We start from the raw sequence: 24,014 nt of genomic DNA, 5'->3' as shown, positions 1-24,014 counted from the left end.
GTTCTATTTTCAAGTTGCAATGAGCACTTATCCGGACACCGCGCGGGCACGACGCTTTGATGTGAAAGGAAGAATCTGTTTTCTTGTTGATTTCTATCCATTTCGGACTGAACACGAATGCAGATGCAGACACGTTCACGTCCCGTGCTTGCTGTGTGTAAACAAACCGAACACTTGCTTTACATTCCAGTTTTCCATTTTTTGACAAACAGTTTCAAATGTGCTGTCACGCTTATTTCGTCTCGCCATCATATCGTGCATTTCCATAGAGGGGCGCACACTGTGGTTATCAACTCACTATTAAATATATATTTTTTTATTGTTATCGATTGTTTTCTAGCATCAGATCAGCAGACCACTTCCAGTGCTACTGATGATCCCAAGGAGGGCACGAGTACTGAAGGGCCATAGAGGAAGATACTGTAGTTAGTCAAGATAGACATTTGTGATGTAAAATATTGGCATAGAGAAGAAAACCATAAGGTGGTAGGGTGGTAGACTAAATCATACAAATCATTTAACACAAGCACAATTAAATAAATAAATGAATTAATCAGTGAATGAAAGGATAAATAAAGTGTGTCATGTTTTCCAGCAACATAGACAACTCTTAATGAACATTTTCTGTAGCCTCAGAGGATCAGGTGCAGTCTGAAGGAGAATGCACTCCATATCAGAATGGCCTGAATTTGAATTAAATTCCCGGACTGAGAAAATGGCCCACCCCGGCCCTGGACAGAGCACACTCAAACACAACTATTGCTTAACAAATACAGCATCTCAATGCATGCTGGGAAGGCTCCACCCAGCTACTCCCCCAACATGTTACAATAGCCGCTTTCGGACAGAGCCGTTCTAAGAACGCAGTTATCAGAACTGTCCTACTCGAATTTTGTTCTGATAACTGTCCTTCTGTTTCAGTCTGCATTCGCACATGAGTTGGGACCTTATAGGGACTGATGCGCCGCGCGCAGCCGTCTGCTTCAGTGACGTGTTACGTTAGCCGTTTAGCGCCACATTCAACAACAAAACAGAACCCGGTAAAAGTAAGCAGAGAAGAAAAAACACCACCAAGAAGCTAATATGGAGAGCGGGGAGGCCACCGTGTTCATGGTCTGCATGATGGTGATATTAATCATGGACGATCACATCAGGCGTCTAACATCGAGGCTGGAAAAGCTCACAGAGAGAGTCAGGAGATACTTTTTCATTTCATGAAGGAAGAAAGGAGAGCAGAGCGCTGCAGACAAAGGAGACCAGTGTAAGTTTAACTTATTAAACACGCGCCGGTTCTGTCTGTGTTGTATGAGGAAACATTTCAGCCGTGATAGCATGACATGGGGCGTAGCTACCGACCACCACACACCTCCGTCAGATTCGTTCTATAGAACCATGAAAAGACCCGACCTCGGAGAAGGAGCTAAATAGTTATAGGAACTAAGGGAGAAAGCCCCGAGTTCCTGTATGTCCGAACACGGGAGAAAACGGCCCCGCGGATTAAAAGGTTATTAGAACTGCCAACGGTTCCTACAGTCCGAAAGCGGCTAATATTTACAATCAAACGGAGAATATTACTATAAAGCAGTGTAGAAGCACTGCATTGGAACCACATTTGAATTCGATAACTTTTCCATGACCTGAGAAACAACAAATCATAAAACAATCTTTATTCGAGGACTGCTTGTCCTTTCAGCTACATGGCATATTCCCTTTGTTTAATGAACTGTTTAAATAGACTCTAAGATGAGATTGCTACACTGCTTGTGTGGTCAAGAATTATTTCTCAAGATCAATTATGAAGCAGGTGCTGCAGAGCAGTTAAAAGATTGTTCAGAATATTGGAAAAATGGAAACACATACTAAGGTTTACAGCAGCAAGGGAAGCACTGAATTAGGTAAAGTGTACCACATGCAGATTAAATATGCTCATTCTGCTACCATTGTTGTTGTAAATGACTCATTTTAGCATCTCCTGCATATTACCTTGTATTAAAGATTTGTTATCCACAGGGTACTTGGGGACCTCCTGGGGAAGCAGGACCACAGGGACCTCTGGTAATATTTGACCTGAACGTGACTTGTGTCAGAATCTTTGGTGAACTAAGGCTACCTTTACACGGAAACGATCTGAAACCAAAACGCAAAAGTGGCGTTTTTTTTTCACTTTTAAATCTGCATTTAGACGAGCGTTTTAGGGTGAAAATCTGCGTGCATACGGAAACGCAAAAGTGTGTGACGTTTCATATTTATCGAAGCAGTAAACACGCCAGATGGCTAGGTGGCAACACTACCAAGACCAAGTCTTTCTACTTCTATGTGACGAGAAACGCAGTTTTGCGTTTTCATCCTTTACACGGTGGCGCGACTGTGGATCGTTTTCAAGAATTCCACTCTGGAGGGCGGTTTCACTTTTTTGCGTTTTCATGCCCCCAAAGCGCCGTTACCATCTAAACGATATAGTGCATCCGCAAAAAGGTTTTGCGTTTTTAACCCGTTTTCGTTTCCGTGTAAAGTACCCCTAAAGTTATTAACACATTCCCTGTGCTCTTGAATGTATCTTCAGGGTGTGCGAGGGTTGCCTGGGCCTCAAGGTCCACCTGGGATAAAAGGAGCACAGGTTAGGAACATCTGCTTTATTTGCTGCAAAGTGTTTGTTGGAGTCAGCACTCTTTAAATACTAATGTGTGGGAAACTGAAAAGACCAGGACAGAACGCACACGCTTGACTGTGCTATTTATTCAAGCTCCAGAACAGGTAAAAAAACTCAGTCAACATGGCTGACGAAACCAAACATAAAAACCTCATCAAAGATAAAGGGACCAAGACCACTAAACACTTATACTTATCATTACTAAGTATTGAATGTGAAATATGCTGCTTTTGAAGATGTTGGTGAATTATGTACATTGCAGTCACTACAAATCAAATCAAATCAAATGTATTTATATAGCACATTTCATGTACAAACAATTCAAAGTGCTTTACATAAAATAAAAGCATTGCAGCAGGGAGTGGAAGAAGCATTAAAGGTGATAGAGAAAGGTTGAATGGGGCATTAATCCTTGTTCTGTGATGTGATATGTAGCCCAAAAAAAATTGGTTGGGTCTGTAATGGCTCAGAACCTCCCTAAAAGGCTCTCTGAAACAGCTAGGTTTAGAATGCGTCGTTTGCCCTTATTGGCGTTGTTTCAGAGCTTATCTGGCAACCTCATTATGAAATGCAGGTAGGTGTTGGCACTATTCGGTTGCCGTTGCTTGATTGGCTGCCCTTGCTCTCACTGAAAACAGAGCTATAGAGTAATACACTGACTGAAAAGAAAGCTCATTCCCGTTAGATGAACAAGCCAGAGCTAACGTGCAATTCTTACAACAGGAATATGGCACAACACACATTTAAAACAAAATAAAATGTGATACTTACAGGCTGTACTGATTGCTGGGGTTGATTTTGTTGCAAAGTCGGAACTGACCCTCTACTGAGCATTAAATTCCGACTGAAGCCTGCTCGGAATCGTGCAAGGTTTGTGAAACTGTCCTCCGTGAAATGCGCAGCGCAAAGGAAAAGTCGGCGGTTGTATGTACTGGGGATGCTGTTAAAAATAAATAAAAGACATTGATCGCAAACATTGCTTTCCGGGGGAAGAATATGTAACGATCGTAGTCCGCTTTCACAGCCTTGGAAGGCACACCAGTTTCTGTTTCTCGCCATTGCTCCTCTTCCAGGTGGGAATGGGTGGGCACAACATTATGAATAATTCATTTAGAAGGGGCGTGTATGAAAGGGGGTGGCTGTGGATTTGGGTGTGGGGGGGCGATTGCGCCAAAAGACACGTCACTTAATGCTCAAACACGGATTGGCCCATTTTCTGGCGGCAATTCAAAAAAGGGGAGTACTTGAAACAGAGGTTCTGACACTTGCTGGCACTTCGTGTGTACTCCCCACAGCGGGGAGACTCAGAACTAACACCAAAAACGTGAAAAAGATGATTTTGATTCTCTATCCCCTTTAAAATACATAAAAGAATATAAAGAGAAACAAATAAAATAATTAAAATACATAAAAGAATATAAAGAGAAACAAATAAAATAATTAAAATGAATTTAAAAACAAGCAACAGTCCAGATAAATCAAAAGATATCGTGCAGATTTCATGCATAGACACATGAGAACAGAAATGTTTTTAACCTGGATTTAAAAATGTCTCCATCTGGTGAAAGTTTAATCTCCACTGGCAGTTTGTTCCACTTGTTTGCAGCATAACAGCTAAATGCTGCTTCTCCATGTTTAGTCTGGACTCTGGACTGGACCAGCTGACCTGAGTCCTTGGATCTAAGAGCTCTGCTGGCTTTATATTCTCTGAACATATCACAGATGTATTTTGGCCCTAAACCGTTCTGGAATTTGTAAACCATCAGCAGGCTTTTAAAATCTATTCTCTTAGTCCGGGTTAAAACTCTAGCTGCATGATTTATCTGCATTATTGAGAGATACAGTCCAGCCCAGCTCCATCAGACACACCCGGTCCGACTTGGATCACTGCCAGAGCTGCATGTTGGTTTATTTGTGTGTCATTTTGGTGGGTATTGAAATATTCTTGTGGGTATGCACTACCTTTGTATTCAGTTTGAACTCTATCATGGAGGACAATCTCAAAGTCAAAGTTGCTTTATTGTCAATTTCTTCACATGCCGAAACATACAAAGGAATCGAGAGGATGTTTCACACACTCTCATGGTGACATATAAAGTGCACAGGCACAACAAAAAGGTAGGACATATCAATACAAAGTAAACATTCAGGGCACACAGGTAAGACATATGCTAAGCTAAAACTAAAAGAACCAATAAAAAATGTATATAAAAAATAAGCAATGTGGTTAGTATGTATAAGTCATGTACAAGTTAAGTTAGCAGCATAGTTATGGTTGTGGTAGTGCAAAAATGGCAGTATGGAACATAATAACAGCGATAAAAGGTGATAAAAGTGCAGGAGACAGTTTGTTGCAGAGTCCTGAGTGTTTTTGTGTGTGTGTCGGGGGGGGGTGGCAACGGCAGTGCGGCAACGGAGGCTTCTGTATCTTCTTCCAGAGGGAAGGAGGCTGAACAGACCGTGTGCAGGGTGACTGGTGTCGTTTGCAATTGAGATTGCTTTCCGGGTGAGGCGGGTGGTGTACGTGTCTTGCAGGGAGGGGAGTGGGAGTGGGGCACCAATGATCTTTCCAGCTGTGTTCACAATGCGTTGCAGTGTTTTCATGCTGTATGCAGTGCAGCTACCGCCCCACACAGTGATGCTGCTGGTCAGGATGCTTTCAATGGTGCCCCGGTAGAAAGTGTTCAGAATAGGTGTGGGAATTTTCGCTCTCAATCTCAGAGATAAAAAGCACAAATGATATTGGAAGAAAGTATATAGCGCTTTGAATTTCTCAAATTTTGTGAGTACAACTAAGTGAACACCATAAATGCTTTTTTTTGTTGATACTATTTATTTAGTATTTTCAGTTTAAGGAAAAACAATTGGCAACAATGTGCCAAGGATGAACAAAGCTAAAGAAAGAAAAAAAATAACACACACACACACACACACACACACACGGGGGCTCCTCCATTAAAGCTGCCATAGGCAGGTTTTCAAAATTGCGAGTCTGAAGTCGGAAAATTCGAACTGATACAACTCTCAGGTCCCTCCCCCAACCTCTAACAAGCTCCGAATCGCCCCCCAAACCCCTCCCCCTCTGTGGACGAGGTTGTGCACGTGAGTTCACACCAGTGTGAGTGCACACAAGCTGGGGCAGACTCACGCTCAGCAGCGTGTGCACAAGCTGTGATTGACAGGTAGGATTCCTCCACCCTAACTTGATTGGTTAAAAACAGCCGGGAGCGCTCGGTTTTTGCAAGCATGATTACAGGCTTCAGAGGGAGCTACAGATTTCGTTATTTTTCCTAAACAGCCTATTTAATATTCTACTTCCAGAATCCCATGACAGTTCAAGCTAATATGACTAAAAAAAAGTTGCCGACCGCAGCTTTAACAATATTGTTGTATGAAATGATCAGTCTCTTTAATTATTAATGTGTAGCATCCTCTGTTGTTTTGATAAAAGCAGGTCACTCCTCTAGATCTGAGAGATAAAGCCATCTTTTCCATTATACACAAATCCTTCACTCTGTCCATCCATTGGTTCAGGCTTGGAGGTTCAGTGTTATACCTGCACTTTGTTATAGCTTTTTTACATACGATCAACAGTATTCGGTCTATTTTAATACCACATTCTCGTTTCAAACACAAAAATAAAGCACCATCACATTGTTAGGAACTGTGTATCCTAGGATCTTTCCCAGAGTCAAGCATACATTACTCCAAAAAGTTTGAATTTTTGGGCACAACCAAAAGATATGGGGGTGATCTGTGTTCATGTTTCCGCACTGCCTCCAGCTTTTTAAATGAGGTGTAATGAAAAAACGAATCAAATTTTTCCAGCCAAATATCCTCCACATCTTTGAACTTGTAGATGAATGCAGTGCACTCCACATACAATACCAATCCTCCTCTGATATTTCTATGTTTACTTCTTTTTCCCATTTTGCTTTAATATATCCTGTGTTGTTCTCATTCTGTTTCTGGAGACCATGATAGATTTTAGAAATTAAATTTTTTAATTTTTCTTTTTATAGGCTTCAGTCAGAATATCTATCAGTCAGTCGGGTTACATGGCACTGTAAAGAATCGGCTTAAGGGCTAAATTACAATAAGACTGAGTTATTAAGTTCATGTATAGACCGTAGTTTGACTAAAAATTGGACCGGATCGGGTTAAGGCTTTATGGTCGTCTACGGAGAGCGACGGAGACCCTCCCGGAGACGCTCTCTGTCGCTTGCGTGTGTCGACCAAAATTCCTATCTATCCGTCGAGGCGACGGAGACCGCAAGGGTTGTGATTGGTCGGCTAACAACATCATTTCCGGAATCACTTTTCCGGTTTAGCTCCTTCCTCTCAGAACAACAACACCGCCATTTCTGAAAGAGTTTACTGTGTGCCGGTCAACATTTGGTCAAAATTATTTGCATTTCAATACCAATAAGCTCCAACTTCAACAACAGTCTTTCTCTCTCGGTCGCCATCGACTTTCACGATAGACGTCGCGAGATTGGGTCGTCTAGCGTAGCGACGCCTACTGAATTGCCTTGCGTATCCAACATCCCGACGGAGAACTTCGAAAGGTTTTTTGACCACGGACTCGGATTGACGGATAGCGATGGAGAAGCATACCGAAGCCTTTACTCGCCATCAGATTAAGGCCCTGAGATAACTCGGTTGAAAGTCACACTAAACGTGCTTGTAGATGGTGAAGCATGTGGTGAATTGGACTTTGACTAAAATTGGACTTTCTGCGCATGCTCCAGATGTTTTCCCGGGGTCGTGACCCGGAAGTCAAAGGAGATGAGATTCCTGTTGTTGTCGCTGTCAGAAAGAGACAAACAACGTGATGGAGAATGCTCCGTTGGGCATCGAGTTTGTGCAACAAGCAGCTCATCACAGACCAAATGTAGAGGGACGTAGCTTCATCTGGCTCTGCCTTCTCCATCTTTCTCCAATGCCTGAGTTTGTTGTTGTTGTTGGTGGTGAAGAGGTCAACAGGAAGTGGCTCTATTAGCAACAGTTGGAATGGGTATAGCGCCACCTATCATACCGGGGTATGACACGCTTTGTTAGCCTAGCAAGCCAGACCCGTACAGCAAAAAGCTGTACAGGGGTCTAGTGACGCTGGAAAGCAGTGTGGGCGGGATAAACGGCTGTCTGTCAAGTTCAATGCCACGCAATAGGATGGCGCAACAACCAATCAGAGCGATGAAGAAGTTTTACGTAGTCAACGCGACGGAATGTACATTGTGGTCAGTAGTCTAAGGCCTGAAAAGCTGATTTCTCTTAAGCTCTAAACTCTGTAAACTTTAGCAACATTTGAAACAATTTCGGGCGAGAAAGTAGTCATTTAGATCCCCAAGGTGTTGAAAATCTGACAAAATACCGGCTATTTACAATTTTGTTCCCACGAATTCGGCGCTGCTAAAGCTAGCAACAGTGAGCAACGCACTTCCGGTTTGCCGTTTTGACTACTCTCGTAGCGTTCTCGTTAACGGAATTTGACCGTTCAAATGCCTTACCGGAGAGTTTTGTCAGCTCTGAGACGAAGATCGGCCCGCTGTCTTTTGTAAATCATGCTCGCAATTGACTGGGGATTGCTCTCAGATGTAAGTTTACTTCGTTTCCCTATAAATCTAAAGAGTTTTTTTTTAACCGCTCTCTGGAACTACACACTGAAACGTCGCACCTCTGTCGTCACTAGGTAGCCCGGCCTCCGACCCCGCTCCTCACGATTTGATTGGCTCGATTAAGTTTTGATTTGGAACCTTGCAAAACGACCACAAGTGACTAGACTAGCCCCGGAGCAAATTCCATTTGCGGCCGCTAGGGGCGTCTAGATTTCTAGGCTAACGCTTTGTGCCTCTGATCGCATTTATTCACCGCCATATATCCAAGGAGAATTACCCTGGCTCAGATAAGGAGCATAACCCAACTATAGCTATACTCCAATTAATCTAATCATGTAGAACCACTGACTGTATTTGTCCCATAGTCTGAATTGTGTTTCTGGAATCATCTGTGAGATGAATTGGAAAAGGTATAACAGTCTCGGTAACATATTCATTTTAATTGCCTGTGCCTAATTTGTGTCTCAAAGTCCATGTTAAAGGTGGACCACCACCCAATATCCATCCTAATATTATTATTAATGCTGTCATAATTTATTTTGAATGTTTTGGTGAGATCTTTTGCCAATACCAGACCCAGATATTTAATTACCTCGGAGTTCCATTTAATGTTATATTTTTCTCTAATTTCTCTGCCTGGGGTATAGTTCGGTGTGACAATTTGTGTTTTTGCTATGTTTAATTTGTTGCCTGAGTATTTAACTTAGTCTTCTATTATCGACATCAACTTAGGAAAGGTCCTGTCCAGGTCCTGGAGAGCCACAATAATATCATCTGCAAAGAGCCCTATGAGATGCTCCTGTTTTTCTATGGATTCCTTTTAAGTTGTTACTTTGTCTGATCATTTGTGCCAGCGGTTCAATAAAAATAGCAAACAGGGTAGGGCTAAGACAACATTCTTTACCAGTTCTTTGCTGTAAAACAAACTATCAGTTAGATGTCCATTCATTTTTATCCTCGCTGTAGGCTTTCGGTAGAGACCTTGAAAACATTGTATTAACTGTTCATGAATCCCTAGTTTCCCCATACAGAGTTCTTTATTTCTTCCTTCCTTTGGTACTTCTGAAATGATAGCATCTTTCCATGAGGGGGGCAGTTTGCCCTCAGTTGGAGTCGGATTGAAGGAATCCAGAGGTTGCGGGGTTAATTCCTCCCTAAATGTTTTATAGCACTCGCTGGGAAATCCGTCACTACCTGCTGTTTTGTTTGATTTTAATCTACTAATTGCGGAATCTAGTTTCTTTTTAGTGATGCTGGAAGTTAGTTTTCTATGTTGTTCCTCTCCTATAGCCGGTAAGTCCAATGAGTCAAGGTATTCCTTCATTTCACATTCTCCTTTTGCTTTAGATTGGATATATAGATGTTCATATTAATCTTTAAAAACCTTTTCTATTCCTTCAGGTTCAACTCGTATTTATTTCGCTAGTGGGTCTCTAATAATTTATTGTGTGTGAGAGGCTTGCTGGACCTCAAGTCTTCTCGCCAAATATTTAGTTGCTTTAGAGCCTGAATAGTTTTTAGTTTTTTCTCAACCTCTTGATTTAGGATGTCATCAATCTGCCGCTTGACACTGATAATTTGTTGTAAAGCTGGTTCATCTTTACTGTTTTTATGTTGCTGTTCCAGTGTTATTAATTGTTTAACCAACTTCTTATAATCATTCTCCCAAGTCTTTCTTTGGAAAGCTGCCCTCGCTATTAATCTCCCTCTCATCACAGCCTTATTTCGTGTCCCATAGTATGGTAGAATCCACTGGGCTGTCCCAGTTCTCCTCTATGCAGCGTTTAATCTCTTTTTTAACATCCTCTTGTGTTGTCCGGTTATTCAGCATACCCACATTTAATCTCCATCTTCTATTTAGACTGATAGAGAGGTAAGTAATACTGTGATCAGACAAATCAGTTCCCCCTATTTTACACTCCTCTACTCTATATGTGTCAATTGTGTTCATAAAAAATAGTCTATTCTGGAGTACAAAATAATGTGTGTAGTCCCTCTCTAATGGATGGAGTTCTCTCCAAACATCAAACATCCCCAGTTCGGTTAGAGAGGTGCTGACAAGTTTCGATAGATGAGTCCTACTTCTCTTGTTGTTAGTTATATCTAGTTTAGCATTCAAAATCATGTTGAAATCCCCTGCACATATAAGGATTCCTTCATTTTCCATGATCTCAAACAATAATTTTCAAAACGCTCGATCAGAATTAAGTGGCACATAGACATTGACCAAAGTAACTACGTTATTATTTAGTTTCCCTTTTTCGTTTTTTCGTTTCCTTCTTTGTCATTTATTTCTTTAATGACTTCAAAACTAACTTCTGACTTCTAATGAGATCAATGTTGCGACTCCCCTCTTTGGACCTTTCTTGAATGAGCTATAAAAGGCAGTCTTAAATCCAAATTCCCTCAGTTTATCGTGTTCTTGTTGAGTTAGATGTGTTTCTTGTTAGTAAATCACTTGATTTTTTTCCTTTTTTAATTTTTGCTGTTACCTTTCCTCTCTTAATTGGATTGTTTAAACCATTCACATTTAAGGACGCTATTCTCACGTTGTTACACTGCATCACTACAACAAGAATAAAGACAAAAGAAAACATCAGTAGCCCCACAAACATTGCCAGAATGGTGGCATGGAACAAACAGGGTGAATAAAACAAATGAACTTCCAAACAATTGGGGATCTTTCCATCCTCCAACAGTCAGATTCCGTTGGTGGATCTGGGGGAAACCCTCTTATGTAAGGGGCCTAACTTAATAATGACACTAGGACCTACAGTGAGGTTTTCAGTCATTCTAAATGAGTCCAACGTTAGAACTTTGAAAAGAAAATTAAGTAACCCAGACTGTATGAGGCAAAGACAGATTTGCCGATTTCTCATTTCTGCTTATGTAATTTAACTAAATTTTCTATATTCTTAAGTTTGAATATTGGTCTAATAGTCATTGATGAGAAAATTTGATTGAAAATGGCTGTTTGTTCATCTTTTCTGTTTAGTACTGGCTTTTTCATTTAAGTTTAATACTGGCGGTACTAGGGCTGAACGATCTATTGTTTTCGACCGAAAATCGCGATCTCAGACAACACGATTTTTGGATCGTCAAAGCTGCGGTTTTTCTTGGTGCATAATAATAGTAATAATTTCGTCAATAATTTCCATTGACGTTTCGTGATAATTTCACATGAAAGCCCAAGGCTCTGTGTCAGCTACCAATCAGAAAGCTGCAGGCTGCGCGTGACCAGATGACGTGTTCTCCACCCCAATCAGTGTGTAGCTCATCATTCAATTTCAAGCATGGCTGAAGCGGGAGCAGAAGCAGAGCCGACGAAATTAATATCCAAGAAAAACAGCGCGTCGGTCATTTGGCAGTATTTTGGATTTGAGGCCACTGATGAACACCAGAAACAGGTGCTGTGCCAAACATGTCGTGTAAAATTGGCTACATCGGTTGGCAATACCACCAATTTACATCGCCACTTGAGAGTTCACCACCTGGACTTCTATGAGGAGTGCATGGCGAAAAAGAGCCGTGAAACATCAAGCAGCAGCGATACTTCGGCAAAACAGCCAACAATAACAACATCGTTCGCCAGTGTGACGCCTTATGAAAGAACTAGCCGAAGACACAAGGAGATTACCGCTGCCGTAACGACTTACATATCGAAGGACATGGTGTCTGTAAACACAGTGACCAAAGACGCATTTAAAAGTTTGCTACGCACAATGGATAAGAGGTATGTTCTGCCCTCCCGCACATACTTCAATCAAGTTGCCATCCCACAGCTCTAGGCAGAATGTAAGGCCAAAGTTATAAATGAGCTGGAAAACACAGAGTTTTATGCGTCAACTACTGATCTGTGGTCAGCAGAACGACCGAGCCTTTTCATTTTTACAAAAGTGCAATTATTTTAATGCTGCTGAGCCATTGATCTTTTTAATGCTTGATGTTTTTATGGGAAATGTAAAAGAAGCAAAAGTTTACTTAAGAAAGAAGGCTCTCTTTTTATTTTAATTTTTTGGTTAATATAACTGATGTTTCTCAGGAACTCGATGTCAATAAACAGTCTTGCATTTGAAATCTGTTGCCAGCAGTTTCATTCTTGCATTATCTTAATGAAATTTATTGTTTGAATTAATTTACACTGAAATCTGATTTAAAGAAAATAAATCGTGGTTGAAATCGAAACCGCAATCTCTGCCTGAAAAATCGCAATTTCAATTTTTTCTTAAAATTGTTCAGCCCTAGGCGGTACTGTAACTGTAAGAGGCAGCAGCTTCGCACCTGGGAAGGTTACACCTGTGTTGTGAACGTCAGACCAGCAATGGAGACTCACGTTTTTTTTACCGTGTCCCGTACTATATTGTATTGAAAGCCAGGTGTATGGATACTTGAGTGACACTTGTGGAATAAATTTCTATATTTTTCCGTTACCTGGACTTCATGTGGATTTTTAAGGACAACAGTGTTTCGGACACGTGTAAGCCAGGAATATCTGCTAGTCAACTTTATCATTATCATTTATCATTATTCTGACAACTAAAATCACTGACCATATCAGAACCTTCCTACCAGTTATATATTCTCTGTTGTTGAACAAATAATCTTTGGAACTCTTGCAGCTTTTCCTTGGCCCTTGCCGCTGCTGATGCGTAGCTCCTGCGGGATCCGTCCTTGCGCTGCCACTCCATCGTTGTGCGGAGTCGTGACTCCAGCCCGTCCGCCGCCGCAGTCGCCCCTCAAGGCCTCAGTATGCTTCTCCATAGTCACGGAGAGGATCTCCGTCCTTTCGAAGTTCTCCGTCAGTCGTACACAAAAGGCGATTCACCTCCCGATCAGTAGGCGTTGCTACGTTAAATGACCCAATCTTGAGACGTTTTTCGTGAAAGTGGTTGATTAATTGTTCCACTCCTCACAGTGAACGATGGCGACCGAGAGAGAAAGACTGTTGTTGGCGTTGTAGTTTGTTGATTTTGAAATGCAAATAATTTTGACCAAATGTTGACCGGCACACAGTAAACTCTTTCAGAAATGGCGGTGTTGTTGTTCTGAGAGGAAGGAGCTAAACCAGAAAAGTGATTCCGGAAATTATGTTGTTAGCCGACCAATCACAACCGTTGCGGTCTCCGTTGCCCTGACGATAGGAAGATAGGAACTTTGGCTGATGCACACAAGTGACAGAGAGCATCTCTGGGAGAGTCCGTGCCTCTTAAATTCCCTCTTCACCTCCTCTGCGCTGTTGCTGGTGCGGGTTCCTGTCTCCCAAAGGATCCTCATCCTGGTGAATGGCATATGGAACCGGACGCCTTTCTCCTTCAGGATTCTTTTGGCAACGTGGAATTCTTTTCTCTTTTGAACAACCTCTGTCGCGTAATCATGGTCAAATGACTCCTCGGTCTCCTCCCTGACGGCAGCACGCTGAAGAGGCTACGTGAAGGGTGGGTGCCTGTGATCTTCTCCGCTGCTATCACAATGCCCTGCTGGGACCTGCGGCAGGATGCGGTGCAGCGCCATACCACACTGTGATGCAGCTTGACAAGACGCTCTCGATCGTCCCCCTGTTGAAGGTGCACATGATGGGGGGCGGGGCTCCAGCTCTTCTTAGTTTGCAGAGGAAGTAAAGGCGTTGGTGAGCCCTCTTGGCCAGTGATGAGGTGCTGGTGGTCCAGGAGAGATCCTGTGAGACGTGCACACCCTGGAACTTGGTGCCGCTCACCCTTTCCACAGCAACACCATTGATGGTCAGAGGGGGGTTTTGGGTGTGCGCTCTCCTGAAGTCCACAACAATCTCTATTTTGTCTTTTCCACATTCAGGGAGAGATTGTTGTGCCTGCACCAAGAGGTTAGACGGCTCACTCACTCCTGTAGTTTGTCTCATCGTTGTTGCTGATGAGACCCACCACAGTTGTTGGATGTTGGAGTTGTGAAGTGGCGCCCCCCCCCTCCGTGTTCAGGGTGATGGTGCTGGATGTGATGCTGCTGACCCACACTGCCTGTGGTCTCCCTGTCAGGATATCAGGCAACCAGTTGCACAGGGAGGTGTCCAGTCCTAGCTGGTTAAGTGTGATGACCAGCTGTTGCGGGATGATTGTGTTGAATGCTGAACAGAAGTCATTGAACAGCATTCTGACGTGGGAGTCTTTATTTTCCAGATGTGTAAGGACTGGGTGGAGGGCGGTGGCGATGGTATGCTCGGTCGAGCTATTTGACCGGTATGCAAACTGGAAAGGGTCCAGGGAGGGGGTCAGCACCGACCTGATGTGCTACATAACCGTTCGAAGCACTTCATGAGGATGGGAGTGAGGGCAACCGGACGGTAGTCATTGAAGCTGAATGGTGAGGATTTTTTTCGGTACCGGGATGATGGTAGTGGCTTTGAGGCACGTGGGGACGACTGTCTGACACAGCGAGGTGTTGAAGATCTCTATAAAGGCATCTGCCAGTTCTCCCGTGCAGTCCCTCAGTACGCGGCCAGGTATATTGTCAGGACCAGATGCTTTTCGGGTGTTGATCCTGCTGAATGTTCTTCTTACACCGTACAGACTGTGTAATCACCTGGTCGCCTGGAGGAGGGGGGGATTTCTGTGCAGGCGTGGTGTTCTGTGCCTCAAAGCGAGCGAAGAACCCGTTCAGCTCATTCAGCAGAGAGGGGGAGCTGTCACAGGTCTGCGGTGGGGACTTGTAGTCTATGATTGACTGTAGTCTTCACCACATGCTGCGTGAGTCTCTGCTGCCACTGAAGCGGTGGGCGATCCTCCTGGAGTACTCCCTCTGAGCCACTCTGATGCCACGTGACAGGTTGGCACTTGATGTCCTCAGGCCGACCTGGTCTCCTGCTTTGAAGGCAGCGTTCCGAGCCTTGAAAAGCCTGTAGACTTCTCCTGTCCCTTCTTTGTGAAGCTTTTTATGGGCAGGTGAAAAGAAAACTTTCAATCTTGCAATAGTTAAACTGACATTCAACAAGTTGTTTCAGGTCCTAAAAAGATAATTTTGTACAATATAAGTTGTTCTCCACACTGCACTGAAAAAAACAACTCATAAGATTTACTTAAAAAACCCTTTGTAAGTATTTGCACTCAGATGATTTAAGTAATATTTAATGCTGCAATATCAAGTAACACTCACTTGCCAGTATCAAGTAAATTGTACTTACCATGAAACAGAACAGTTTTGAAGATATTAAGTAACATTTACTTAATTACATCTGAGTTTTAAGTTATATTTATTTAAACAAATTAAGTAAAGTCTACTTGTTTTTCATAGGCAGGAACATCATTTTACTCAAAATTTTAAGTAAATTTTATATATCTGTAGTATTTGCTGTTATGAAGTAACTTAGATTTTAACGATACACTTTCAGAGTAAAGTTTATGTAGTATTTCTAGGTTTATGTACATACAACTATTAAACATTTAAATTGTATGAGGAAACCTAAGTAAAACTTACTCTTCCCCCATAATTCATGTATTACGTTAATAAAATGTTTAATTTTTACTTAAGAAGCTCGAGTTCTTACTGAATCTTAAAAATACAAGGTAGAAATGATGACAGTTACTCTAATAGAGTTTACTTCACCAAAAAGTCACTTTTTTCAGTGTACTGTACTACATCAGATCAGTCACATTAGTGGAATTTCCTGACTTTTTACACATAAATTGCTCATACATCATTACAGGAAGGAATTGAGGCTTTGACAGCGTTTTTATTTAAGTGGGTTTCTGTGAGCACTAATTATTAGTTGGGGTCTCGCCTGCAGTCAGTATCAGTCAGAGTGCTTTCAGAGGCGACTTCTAACAGCTACCCAACTAATAGCTACTCAGACCATTTTCAAGGAACCTAAAAAACTATCATAGTGGTTTGAGTGAATGCTACACTGTTGACTTTTACACCATGCCACTTACGCATCTGGTTGTAATTTAGTTAGAACTCCACCATCAGTGTAACATGTCTGAGACTGTTTGTGTTCTCTGAATTTTTTTCAGGTCTGAGTTATTTTGAATGGCAAAATTTGACTCTTCTGGTGGCCCTGTTCTGAGTAACTCTTAGTTTGGCCCATCTGTAAGGAAACTTTCCTGATTCTCCAAGCTGAAAGGGTTCTAACTGCTGCCTGGTACAGGGGTCTATAAGGCTACATTTACACTGTCAGTTAAATGTTACCCAATTCCGATTTTTTGCTCTCATGTGACACAGGTCTGATATGTTTTTCGACCATGTAAATAGGACAAGGACGCATGCATTCGGATATTTTGAGATCGGATACAGGCTTCCTTCATATGTGGAAATTTATCAGATATGAATCGAATATGTGACAATACGACCGCCGTGTAAACAGGCAGATCGGGTATTGTTACACATTGCGTTCCACACGTCATTAAATATGCGACGATTTAGATTTTTTGTCGCACGTGGTAAGCTAGTGAATGCGAGACACATAAACATACAAGGAACATGTCGGAGGAGCAGTGGCGGAACAAGTCAGAGCCGGGCCCGGGGGCGGGGCAGATGACCGGGCCCTTTATGAAACTCACCATAACATAATTTTACAACATACACATTGCCGCAACAGCGGGTCTTAAAGGATAAGACCGGTTTTTTGACTTTGGGCCCTTGATTTCACATTATAACATGATGTTCTACTCACCCCTGCTTGTTGTTGGTCATTTGGAGCTGTTCCGAAGATATTCGCGAGGCGTCTGGCTGCTCTCTTGAGATATTCGGCCATGAAACGGTTTCCTATGGGCAAGCTTATACAGGCACAAACTATGCTGTTTATAATTTATTAATTACTCTACACTAGCACTGATAACGTGGAGGTGCGTCGCTTACTTAAAAAAATCCGGGTTACTGTAATTTTGATTTTTTGTCGTAAAGTGGGTGTTACTGACGTCCTCGTGGTGCTACTGCCACAGACAGCCCACAGACCTGCTGCCTATTTATTCATTCAGCTAAAATTCTAAATTAGTAACCCGGATTTTTTTAAGTAAGCGACGCACCTCCACGTTATCAGTGCTAGTGTACAGTAATTAATAAATTATAAACAGCATAGTTTGTGCCTGTATAAGCTTGCCCATAGGAAACCGTTTCATGGCCGAATATCTCAAGAGAGCAGCCAGACGCCTCGCGAATATCTTCGGAACAGCTCCAAATGTTCAACAACAAGCAGGGGTGAGTAGAACATCATGTTATAATGTGAAATCAAGGGCCCAATGTCAAAAAACCGGTCTTATCCTTTAAAAGCTTCAACGCCACGGAGAGCAACTACGTAATTTTGGGTTAGTTTTACTCCATCAAAACACTGATGGCATTTTGCAGAAGAGTAGATGCTTTCAGAATATCCGCGTCCCTAGCTTGCAGTAACTGTGAGGCAACGTTTATACATTCAAGAATCTTGGTTTGCATGTTGAACAAAAATATGAAAGAAAATTTGCTTATGGCATTCTTGAGCGCAATTGCTTCACCACGCTCATCTGTTTTGTCACTTGTCAGAGATATTTTTACGAGGCCTTTTATAATATCTCTATATCTGTGCCTTAACACAAAAAGCGCATCATGTCGAGAAACACGCTCTGACCCGCCCACAAAAACTCAAAATAAAGAGACATCTGTCGGCACATCAGAGTGAGACCTCTGTAAAATATGAGATCTTTGTCCGGGCTGCTCCACGGAAACTGTTCGTAGTGAGTCATCTCGCGGGTAAAGGATCTTTGATAGCCCTTCAGTAGAATGGCAGCAGGCAGCGTGTGGAGCAGCGGCAGGGCTTGATGTAGCATAATTTCTAAATATCGGCCAGGTCCGCCGCCGGCCCGGGCCCCGTAGGGGGGGGGCGGGCCGGGGGCGGGGGCACCGCTTGCACCCCCTCAAGCTCCGCCGCTGCGGAGGAGGTCAAAACCAACGATCGGTCTCGCACCCAGACACTCCTCTGAACAGCTGGGGAGGCAATAATTGCAGCGTGTGCACAGGATGCAAAAATGGCCCTTTTCCTCCTTCTCTGCCTTAAAATCCTGCCAATGTTGGGCGAACTTCTCATGTACCGCAACACTAGCATCACACCTATGTCAACATCGTCCATTTGCCTCAGCAGCAGAGTTTGGTTAACACTTAAGTAGGCATGCGCGATGTTTCAGGTGATAGGCAAGTGTAATCGCGTGAATCAGATATGAGTCACATTATTAAAGTATGTGTAACCACACGTTAAAAACATCAGATTTAGGCAAAAAATCAGATCTGGGCATCAAGACTTGCAGTGCAAATGAAGCCTAAAGCTGGAGTTACAGTTGACGCGTCTGTCACGGCGGTGGCGGCCCGTGACGTCAAAATGACGTTTCAGGCCTGGCGCTTGCCTTGAAAAGACGGCGCAGCGAGTTGTCGTGCACCAGTTGATTTTTGTAACTTGGCTGCGCCGAGAACGACAAACCGGATGGACCGTTGTGAGACCAGGCTCAGTGAGGAGGTGCGTTTGTACAGGCAGCTGTATGAAACTGCAGGGAAACAACACAGGGAGCACGTAAACTCCCAAAACTGGTGCACAGAGATGGGCAGAACTTTGGGGAAAGAGGGAGAGTTCTGTAAGAGAGTGTGGAAGAAGCTACGGGACAGATACGTGAAGGCAAAGAAGAGGGCAGAGACTCTGTTGATGCCGGGGGCTTCAAACCTTCACCTCTTTTAATTGAATTAAAAAAATTAAATTATCCAGATACTGCAGCAGTATCATTAATGACGGTGTTCCTGCTCTTTATTGTTTTCTTCTCCACTTTCGTGGTTGTAGAGTAGCGGTAACCTTCACGTAGCAGCGACACCTCTGTGACGGAGAAAATTGCAACTACTGGCGCATCGATTTGCACCACTATACATGGCGGGCACGAAATCGTGACGTCATCAACACCGCTAGCGCTAGCAGACGCGGCAACCATGCTAGAGCCTTTAGGCATCTGACCACATAAGCACTTCACAGAGCCTCCTTAGTTCCTGCTTTATCTTCAGTACAAGACTACTATGCTGTTTTAACCAGGCCTGAATGACACAAAGTTATTTGTCAAAAGGTTTTACAAAGAAGAGATGTTTCATATTCCGCATCTCAACAAGGTTCCGTCATGCCTACAGTAGTGTTGTAATCATGACTATGGTGGTATCATACATCCTAAAGGTGCACAGGCACATTATTAATCAAATTTTACAAAATGTATTTCCTTTGAAGCCACATTCACAAGTGTACATACCTGTTAAATCACTAATTAGTCTTCTTTGCCCATAAGAAACCCAGAAAAGGCCCATGCTGTCAGGACACACGAGGAACCCTCTCACTGCTCTCTCTTCTACTCCATGCTGACTTATCCATCTTTAACCTGCACTGTATGCAAGCATTTATATATCGTATTATCATGTGACGTGGATATCAAGGTCTTCGTTTACATTCATGTTTGTGCAGTTTTGTGTGTGTAACCATTACAGTCCCATCAGCAGGCAGATAACGGGATCATTAATTCAGCTCATGGTCTTTATGAATCCCTTTGATTTATGTTGCAATGTCATTAAGATAATGAATGTTTGTTCATTCAGGCCAGAAGTCATCTTAGTGTGTGAGGGGCTTTGGCTGTACACACAGCTTGGGCAACTCCCAAAGCAAAATGAAACTTGGAAAGATACAGCAGAGCAGAGAGAAAACGGATCTGTGGGGATGATGGGACTCAGGGTGAATTGTTATGCTGCCCTCTTGTGGCCATAGTTAGATAGTACAAACATAAAAGTGGACCTTGAACAAGGATACAATTACTTTGTGACAGCCTGCTTTGATGAATAGATGAATATTAAGGGGATCAACATTTACACAGAGAATGATGGAGGCATTTCTGTAAACTGATCATTTAGATTGCATTTGTTTCATGCTCTCTGTGAAGATGTGTTACAGACAGCTGAAAACTCTGCAAAAGACTAACGAGCTTTGTCTTTTAGTTTCCATCCCATTCCCGCCAGTGGAACAGAACACTGCTACACACACACACACGCACACACACACATTAGCAGGGATGAGAGGGAGGAAGAAGACTCGGTCTGTGGGCAGGATTAGCCACCTCTTGTATCTAGGCAACCACATACAGTTGTTTGAAGATAAATACATATAGAATTCAAACTTTCAGTTTACCTGGCTTACCTCAATCGTATTTGGCATTTCAAATGTGCTTTGGTTCCCTGGTTATAAGTAGATGTATAATGCTGTGTTTTTTTTATCACATGGAATGAGTCTTCCATGCTTTCTACCTTCCACCTGTACTTGTATGTATATCAATAAGAGCAGTAACAGCACTTTTTGCTAAAGTGGTGCTCTATATTAAACTTCCAGCCGGTTCATCTCCCTTTGTTTCTATAATCACAGTGTTTTAAGCTATCACACTTCAGACCTGAAAGAGCTCAGTGTCAACATGAACAATTCAAACCACAAGCTGCCATAATTGTAATAACTTAAGAACACGCTGAAGGAATCAAGACACGCTACCACAACTCTAAATCTTATTATCAATATTTACATCACTGAACTCGAACTTGAGTTATCCTATCAGTCATTGTGGGACAATTAGTTTATTTAAAAAGACAAAGATCCTCCGTTATGTTGGACTTTGATACCACAGCTTCACCTCCTGACTTCTTCCAGGCAGGCTTAAAAGATGTCAGTAAAGCAAGACAGCAATGCCCAGGTGTGTTAATCCTTGGCGAGTGATGACATGGCATCTTTGCATGCAGTACAGCTTACTTAGAGACATGTCTATAACTGATAACCTGGTTTGTGTACCTGTGTTACATCTGCTGTGAACAAGCTTGACAGCCTCAGCTGATAATACACTTCACCTTAATGTAACACCAAGGTTGAATCAGGTGAAGTCAACACAAGGACATTCTTACTGACTCTCACGATGTCAACGGAACATGAAAACAAAGGTACATTTTCTATACTGTTATCATATGATAATTTGGCTCATCAGCACCAGTCTTGGTCAAGTTAATTGGAAATAGTAATTAGTTACTGATTATCTCTCCAAGAAAGTAATCCAGTTACTTTACTGATTACTTATTTTAAAAAGTAATTAGTTGATGGTGAACAAGATGGCGGAGGGAGTAGGAGTGTAGTAAGAGAGCTCGCTTGAGTCGGGTTAAAAATGCCCACAACTAAATCGGAACACGATAGATGAAACTAAGGCATGAGTGGGTTAAACAAGAAAAGAAGCAGGAAAAACGATAAGAAGCAAAAAGGAGCTGAAGAGCGGCCGGTAACGGAAGAAATCTCTGAACACGAAAAAGACCCAACAGAGAGAATGGAAGAACACGAGGACACGGAAATGCTGCAAGACGGGTTCGCAGCTATCAGAAGTGATATTAAAGTTCTCCAGCAAGAGCTGTGCAGGGAGCTGGCCGTGTTCAAGGACGAGCTGAAGAAAGAAATGAGAGAGGAAATAAAGAATTTTCGACAAGAGATGGAGCTTAGGCTGTCCGAAAGCGACCGGGAGCTACAGGCACAGCGAGGGAGTATAAGCGAGGCACAGACGCGCATAGCGGAGGTGGAAGAATGGAAAATGGATGCTAATGAGATGCTAACAAAGGTGGTAGAACAAGCGCAGCTAATGCAGGAAAAACTAACTGATCTCGAGGGGAGATCAAGGAGAAACAATATCCGAATCTTCGGCTTGCCAGAAGATGTAGAAGGGAAACCCACAGCTACATACCTGGAGCAACTTCTTAAAACGGAACTCGAACTTCCGGAGGGGATCAATCTCCAGATTCAACGAGCCCACCGAGCCCTCAACCCGAAACCAAGCCCAAACGCAGCACCGAGGTCAGTCGTGGTTAACTTCCTACAATTTGAGACCAAAGAAATGATCTTGAAGAAAGCATGGCAGAAAAAGGTCCAAGTAGCGGGAAAACGAATCTACTTTGATCACGACTACCCGACCGAGATTGTCCAGAAACGAAAGACATGTACGGCCATTAAAAAAACATTGAAAGAGAAAGGAATACGTTTCCAAACACCACTCGCTAAAATACGGATACATTGGGAGGAGGGAACGAAGACATATGACAGTGCCAGGATAGCAGCGCAAGACCTGAAAGAAAGAGGCTACACTGTTGCTGAGCCAGGAGGAGACGCCGCGGCAGCGGAGGAGAAGCAGCGAGGAGCCGCAGCGAGGAGCCGCAGCGAGGAGCCGCAACGAGGAGCCGCAGCGAGGAGCCGCGGGGTGGCAGCGAGTGAAGGGGAAAGAACGAGATGCGGCGCACCGAGTGAGAGAAAAACTGCCAAGTTTCCAATGGAAATCTTAAAATGATGTGCTCCTAGGAGAAGTCGACACTGCGGGAAAAGAGGTATGGACACGGAAGAACGGATCGCGTCATTGAACAGGGTATTCTACCATACCCATGTTGTGGATAAAATAACTGACAGAAGAAGAGACCTGCAGAGGGACGGCTGGGAGTTATTCAGGCTTCTTTTTTATTTTATAAGATTTAATTAGAACCGACTGAGTGAGGGTGAGATGTTAAAGTTGGACATGTCTAGATGGAGTGGTACCCCACAAGATGGGAGTAGTACTAGATCTAGGGAGAGGCCCTCAACACAGGTGAGGATTTCCTCTCCGCCCACCAACAGGGACCTGGGGAAGAGGGGTACCCCATGTTTGAAAGTCCATTGGGACTTTGGTTTATGTTTGTTCAGCAAAAGTTCATGCTGGTTCTGTTTTGAATTGCTTGGGAACATATCTGAAGGGACTGGTAAAATGTAGTTATGACTGATATCAAGATAATGTCACTGAATGTGAATGGTCTGAATAATCTGAGTAAAAAAGAAAGGGTGATGACAAAACTGAAAAAAGAAAAAGCACAAATTATATTTCTGCAAGAGACTCATTTATCCAAAACGACACATGAAACATTAAAAAAGTATGGTTACAGGAATTTATATTACAGCTCATATAAGGAGGGATGTAGAAGAGGAGTTGCTATATTAATTTTGAACACAATACAATTTGAATACAAAAAGAAATTAAAAGATAAAGAAGGAAGATACATAATATTACAAGGCAGAATAGAAAATGAATTAATAACCTTGGTAAATATATACGCGCCCCCTGAGAGTAACAAAAAGTTTTTCAAAAACCTATTTGATTTAATAACAGTTGAAACAGAAGGAATTTTAATCTGTGGGGGCGATTTAAATGTAGTCCTGAACCATAATATGGACACAACGAGCCACAAAAAAGGTAAAATGCAGTTATCGAAATTTATAAAAGTCTCATTAGAAGAAATGGGAATGATAGATGTATGGAGAAGCTTGCATCCATCAGGAAAAGATTTTACGCATTACTCGGCTGCTCATGGAGTACATTCAAGAATAGATTCTTTTTTAACAAAGGTGGATGACAAACACAGAGTGAAGGAATGCAAGATAGGGGCGGCAGATGTTTCTGATCATAGTCCAATTTATTTGGAGCTTCGTTTGGGTAATAGGAAACGAAATACGGTATGGAGAACGAACGTGGGAGTATTAAATAGCGAACAGCAGAAAGAGAAGATAAAAGCAGAAATAAAGCAATATAACAAGGAAAACAACAACGGAACGGTAGACCCGACAATACTGTGGGATGCCATGAATGCAGTCATTAGTGAAGAAAATTTTAGGATATGATATCCCCTTGAGTAGCAGGGTACTGTGTCTGTGCATTTTTCACGGTGCCGATATAAGGGGAAAGGACAGGTATCTGATTAAGATA

The 24,014-nt window shown here is 42.6% G+C and overlaps 1 protein-coding gene across 1 annotated transcript in view; it reads left to right on the top strand.

Annotated features, from left to right (window-relative positions):
- The window catches only part of LOC142369833 (uncharacterized), a 130,590-nt gene that overhangs the window by 66,672 nt on the left and 39,904 nt on the right, over positions 1-24,014 (top strand). Inside the window, exons 8-9 of the mRNA XM_075452232.1 lie at positions 2,011-2,055; positions 2,564-2,617. Coding sequence (XP_075308347.1) covers positions 2,011-2,055; positions 2,564-2,617 — 99 coding nt within the window. The remainder of the gene's footprint in view (positions 1-2,010; positions 2,056-2,563; positions 2,618-24,014) is intronic.

Source organism: Odontesthes bonariensis, chromosome 20, assembly GCF_027942865.1.
Source record: "Odontesthes bonariensis isolate fOdoBon6 chromosome 20, fOdoBon6.hap1, whole genome shotgun sequence".
Classification (NCBI taxonomy): Eukaryota; Metazoa; Chordata; class Actinopteri; order Atheriniformes; family Atherinopsidae; genus Odontesthes; species Odontesthes bonariensis.
This window is presented reverse-complemented; position numbering and strand designations above follow the sequence as displayed.